A 5,430-nucleotide genomic window follows, 5' to 3' on the forward strand; every position below is an offset into this window, starting at 1 on the left:
CTGGTGCCTGATTCCCAGTCCAGGGAAACGGAGGTGCAACGGAAACACCTCCAGGACCAGCAGGGTGCTCCCACCCCACCTCCACTGGTGCCTGATTCCCAGTCCAGGGAAACGGAGGTGCAACGGAAACACCTCCAGGACCAGCAGGGTGCTCCCACCCCACCTCCACTGGTGCCTGATTCCCAGTCCAGGGAAACGGAGGTGCAACGGAAACACCTCCAGGACCAGCAGGGTGCTCCCACCCCACCTCCACTGGTGCCTGATTCCCAGTCCAGGGAAACGGAGGTGCAACGGAAACACCTCCAGGACCAGCAGGGTGCTCCCACCCCACCTCCACTGGTGCCTGATTCCCAGTCCAGGGAAACGGAGGTGCAACGGAAACACCTCCAGGACCAGCAGGGTGCTCCCACCCCACCTCCACTGGTGCCTGATTCCCAGTCCAGGGAAACGGAGGTGCAACGGAAACACCTCCAGGACCAGCAGGGTGCTCCCACCCCACCTCCACTGGTGCCTGATTCCCAGTCCAGGGAAACGGAGGTGCCTTTCCCACATCAAGAAACCCAGGAGACCGTGCACTGCCTTGCCCCAAGAAGGAAAGAAGAGGTGAAACTGGAGCTGCCGACTGATGGGATGGGTCCTCGGCAGCATAGCCCAGCCTCAGTTCCTCAAACGCCTCAGCGACCACCAGAGCCTGATGTGATAGTGGTTCCCATGGTGAAGGACATACCATTCCTGGATGTGGCTGTGAAAAGGCAGCTGGAGCGTCACATTATAAAAATGCAGATACAGCGGCGCTTTGGACTGCCAACAAAGGTCCTGGCCTATGAGAAGGACTTCTTAGAACCTATCCTGGAGCAACAAGAATCCCAGCCCCTGTCTTCGCAGAGGCACACTGGGCAGCCCTACCGCTCACCCTTCCAGGAGTGGGACAGGTGCACCACAAAGTCAGCAGTGTGGCCCCCTGGTCTGCAGCAAGAGTCTGCAGCCCGGAAGAATACATGCACACGAGGGACACAGACACCTGCCCAGTCTGTGCCAGCAGCTATTCCAAGAGTGGCACAAGGGATGCCTCAGGAGGATGGGAAGAGACCACACTGGAAAAGGGAGTCTGGAGGAACAGCCAGAAGCAGCAGCATGACCAGCAAGAAGACCTTGCCTTGCACCAAAAAGAAGGATCAGGGCTCTGGGACACAAAGTGATGGTCAAGGTACTTCCCCTTCCATCCAGGAAGAGCAGGCACCGCCACTGAGCAAGGGAGCTCCCCAGGGGCAATCAGAACAGGACTGTGTGAGCCCCACCATCTCCACTGAGACACAAGAATTGCAACTGCAGAAGAATGTTCCCACGGGAGAAGCAGAGCACTCCCAGGAAGGCCAGAGCGGCATCAGTGGGGATGTGGGGACACCTGAGCTGCCATCCAACAGGACATCTCCTTCAAGAAGTAGTTCCCCACAGACACAACATTGCTCTGATGAGACACCCTCAGCTCTGCCAGTGCCTCAAGACTCTGCTGGGACCAGTATTCAGATCCCCTACCTGGAAGAGCTGCTCATGACACTCATGGACTGCTACACAGCCAGAACGGCTGCTGAAAACCTGCAGAACCAGCTGCTGGCTTTATGGCTGGAGCAGAACTCAAGCACAGACCAAGCAGCAGAGCCACACGGAAGATCAAAAGAATCACAGAAGGGCAAGAGGCACAGCCAGGGTGGAGCTGGCTCCAGGAGACGCTGCCCCAAGTGCAGCAGATCCCTGCACCACAACCTGCTTGGCAGCGACGACTCCGGGCCTTCAGCTCCATCTGAGGCTGCAACCGCAGGTGCGGGAAGAGACAGGACATCAGGAGAGAGGCATCCACCCAAGGAAAGAGCCAAGAGGAAGCGGGGCCAGAAGGTGACTGCTGCTGACACCCAGCAGCCGGAGGGGATCCGTGTGTACAGAAAGGTGATACTGATCCCTCCAGTTGAGGAGGAGAGGCTTCCATCCCAGCGAGCCCTTGCCTGGACCCTGCCATCAGGAGCACGGCGGCTCTCCAGATGTGCAGCAGCCAGACACAGGAATCCTAGGACAGAGACACCACCTCTGCCAGGCAGCCTCTGCTGTGTGCTCACCCCCATCCTCCTTTGCCTTCAGTGTGCCTGGGACACGCTCCGAGATGCAGGCAAGGCCCTACTTGCCTGCATCAAGAAGTGAGGTGAGGAGCCTCACGGGAAGAGAACCAACGCTGGAAAGCAGAGTCTCACCATGGGATTAGGGGATTGCTTGGGCTTCCTGCAGAAACGGAAAGCTGCAGTCATCCCTGCCTGGAGCCACCAGGGAGCAGGAGCTCTCCCATTAAATGTGTCTTTCCAAGCGACTTCATGTGTGTTTCTTCTTTCCTTTGGAGGAGCAGAGGCACCATTCCCTGCTCACTGCTCGTACCTGCTTGCATGGGCAAAGTGGGCAGCTCTGTTAGCACCTTTTGGAGGAGAGGCCAGGACTAGGATGGCACTCCAGGTACCTGAGAGCAGGGACATAGGGCTGGCCTTCCACCTGAGGCCTTCAGAGGCAGCGTGGGCTGCCCCCCTCCCTGGAAGTCCCCTGCACACCACAGCTACGGTTTGGGTCTGGGAGCAGTGTAGGTCCTTCAGGACAGCAACTGGCAGAGAGAAAGCACGTTGTGTGTCTGCCAGGGACAGAGAAGATGGAGGCCCCAGTGCCTGTTGTTCTGGCTGCACTAGGACAGGCAGAACAGCAGACAGGCGCCTCTGTGGGCGTGACTTCTGCTTCTTGCTGTGGGATGGGGTGGGCCCATCTCCTCCAAACCCCTGCCTCTCCCTTTCAAGGAGGATCGGGGCTGTGGCATGGAGGCAGTGACCTGAAAGTCCTGGGAGGGTGCCAGGATCACAGCCCTGAGCTCTGGGGCTCAGCAGCAGCTCTACTTGCCCTAGCATGTGCTGAGGTGAGGAAAAGGCCAAGGAGGAGGACATGAGCAGGATCCCCAAGCCATAGCAAGAGAGCAGTGAGAGCTGACATGGGGGAACACCAGGGAAAAGCTCTTGCAAGTCCCTCTTGCAAGTGCTCTTGCAAAGTCTTGCATTTCCACACTTACATTTCACTAAGTGTGGAAATATTTATGACCTTCACTTCCCTATGCCAAACCAGTAATTTGGTGCTTAAAATTCAGTTGAATTCTCTAAGCTTGGTAACCTGTCCCTGTGAAAGTAGTCAGTGACCAGTGGCCCTGCTTTTATTTCAGTCCAGGACTTTCCCACTGTTGTCCTTCCCATTATCTCCCTGGTACAGCTCGGAATGAGGGTAAGGGGGTGAGCTGGCTGTGGGGGTTCCTGGCTGCCCAGCCGTGGTGAGCCCTCCACACCTTAATTCCCTTTTCAGCAAAGGACCATTGAGTGGTCATACTCTGGGGAGCAGTGCTCCTCTTGGCTGGGGTGGTCTAAACGGGCTCCCTTGGGCCTTCACCATTGTCACTGTGTCACCATCGTTGCTTTGCTGGACATATGAGGGCCATAAAGCGGTTCATGGTCTCTCAGAAGGGGGAGTGCAGCGCACAACTGGGGGTTCAACCCTACCTAGTGAGAGGCCAGAGGCTTTGCAGGGCCCTGCGCAGGGCCAGCTCTCGGCACTGGGGTGGGCTGGCCATGGCCCCGCTGCGCTGAGCTGGCCTGGCTGGGCTGGCTGCTGCCTGGTGCTCGGGTGAAGGGCACCTCCTGGGGCTTAGCTCAGCTCGGGGAGGGCCACCTCATCCCCGCTGTCCCTGCATCACAAACGTTGCCATGGCTGAGCGCTGCTGTCATCACAGCTAGTGAGGGATGACAACCCCGAGTCAACGCGCATCACAATCGGGGGCGGGCTATATAAGTGGGGCCGAGCGAGGCTGGCTGCCATTTTGCCATGAGCTGACGAGTGAAGAGGGACAAGCTTGAGCTGGGAAGGTGGAGCAAGGGGACTGTGAGCGCGGTCCAGCTGATCCTTCTCAAGCCAGCCAAGTTTGGCTCTCTCTGGCACGTCACAGGCATGGCTGATGCCTGGGGAATGAGCTTCTACCCCAGCCCAGAAGTCTTCTTCGCATTATACTCCTTCCTGTGGCTGTTTCTGCTGGCGTTTGCCTGCTTCTTCATGATGCCCAGGGCCAAGCCGCAGGTAGGAGTCAGGGCTGGTGCTGAGGCAGGCCCTGCCTGGGACGGGAGGCCGTGTCCCAGCCAGGCCTGGCCAGCCTGGGCCAGGAGGCTTGGGGCAGGCATGGGCCTGGCCCTGGCCACGCCCTGGGTTTGTGGGTGCCGCTGAGGCTGCTGGGGACTCCCTCTCATCCGCTGCTTTCTGTGCCTATGTAGGAAGGGAGGACGACGAGGCGCCGTTACAGAAGAAACCAGGAGAATCGCAGAGGTGAGCAGCCCTGGGCAAGGGCAGGTGCCCTGCAAAGACATCGCCTGGCTACATGTGCCAGCTGCCCTACCCTACCAGGGGCTCCCAGTTCACTGACTCTCTGTCTTCTCTGCCAACAGTTTGGGATGTCCATGACTCTTCACAGCCCTCAAGGAAGCCGTAAGTGGAGCCATTCCCCCTGGAGCGTGACAGCCTTCTCTGGTCAACCCCACCAAAGGAGGTCCCGCTAATGCTGCGCTTTGCCCCTCCACAGATGTCCCAAGCACCCGGAGCTGGATGGTGTGCCTAGATTAGCCCAACTGTTCAACACGACCCTCGAGGACCTCAACAGATACATTGAAATATGAGGCCACTGAAGAGGGGATGGGAAGGGGAGAAGGGGATGGAGTAGCGGACATTGTCAGGGGAAAAAGACTGGGGGAGGACACAGGGAAATTTGCAGATCTCAAGTCTGAGGGGCAATGCTGTTACAGAGGCAATGGATTTACCAGCAAAGTTCAGAGCCTGACAGTGTTCCTCACTTGTCCTGAACTTCTGTACTCAGCGGGTAGGGAGGGAGCCATTGGCACACACTGATTTGGACCCCATGGCAGTAACACTGCCTGCCAGATCCTCTGAGGCAGCAGTAGAGCCCTGAAGTGCTCAGGAGTCCTGGACTCAGCCCTTCCCTCCTCCTTCTCCTCCTCCCTCACTAGGAGCTCTTTCTAATTGAGGCTGATCATATTGCTCTATAAATTCTACATCTTCATCTTTTTCCTCGCTGTAATCAGATTGAGTCAAGTAAATGGTTTATGTGGAGGATCATGAGGAGACAGAGCTGGTTAGAATTCCCCAGCCAGGTAGAATAGTGCAATAATAGCTAGCTTAAGGTATCTGGAGGATAGAGCTTCTAAGACCCACTGCATCTCAGGGTGGTTGCTGATTCTTTTTTTTTTTTTTTTTTAAATAATGGGAACTATTGACTTCACCTGCATTAGCCACTGTACCTAGTTTGAACCTGTTATATTTTTAATCTTCACTGAAAATTGCACTTTCAAACCCGAATTA

At 56.8% G+C, this 5,430-nt stretch overlaps 1 protein-coding gene across 1 annotated transcript; it reads left to right on the forward strand.

The window, feature by feature from the left end:
* The first annotated feature begins 221 nt into the window (after positions 1-221).
* LOC121068168 lies at positions 222-3,791 on the forward strand. The gene is made up of 2 exons (XM_040553220.1): positions 222-453; positions 538-3,791. The coding sequence occupies exon 2, from the start codon at positions 631-633 to the stop codon at positions 2,191-2,193; it is 1,563 nt and encodes a 520-aa protein (XP_040409154.1). The 5' UTR covers positions 222-453; positions 538-630; the 3' UTR covers positions 2,194-3,791.
* Positions 3,792-5,430: the final 1,639 nt, after the last annotated feature.

Source organism: Cygnus olor, chromosome 3, assembly GCF_009769625.2.
Source record: "Cygnus olor isolate bCygOlo1 chromosome 3, bCygOlo1.pri.v2, whole genome shotgun sequence".
In the NCBI taxonomy this organism is placed as follows: Eukaryota; Metazoa; Chordata; class Aves; order Anseriformes; family Anatidae; genus Cygnus; species Cygnus olor.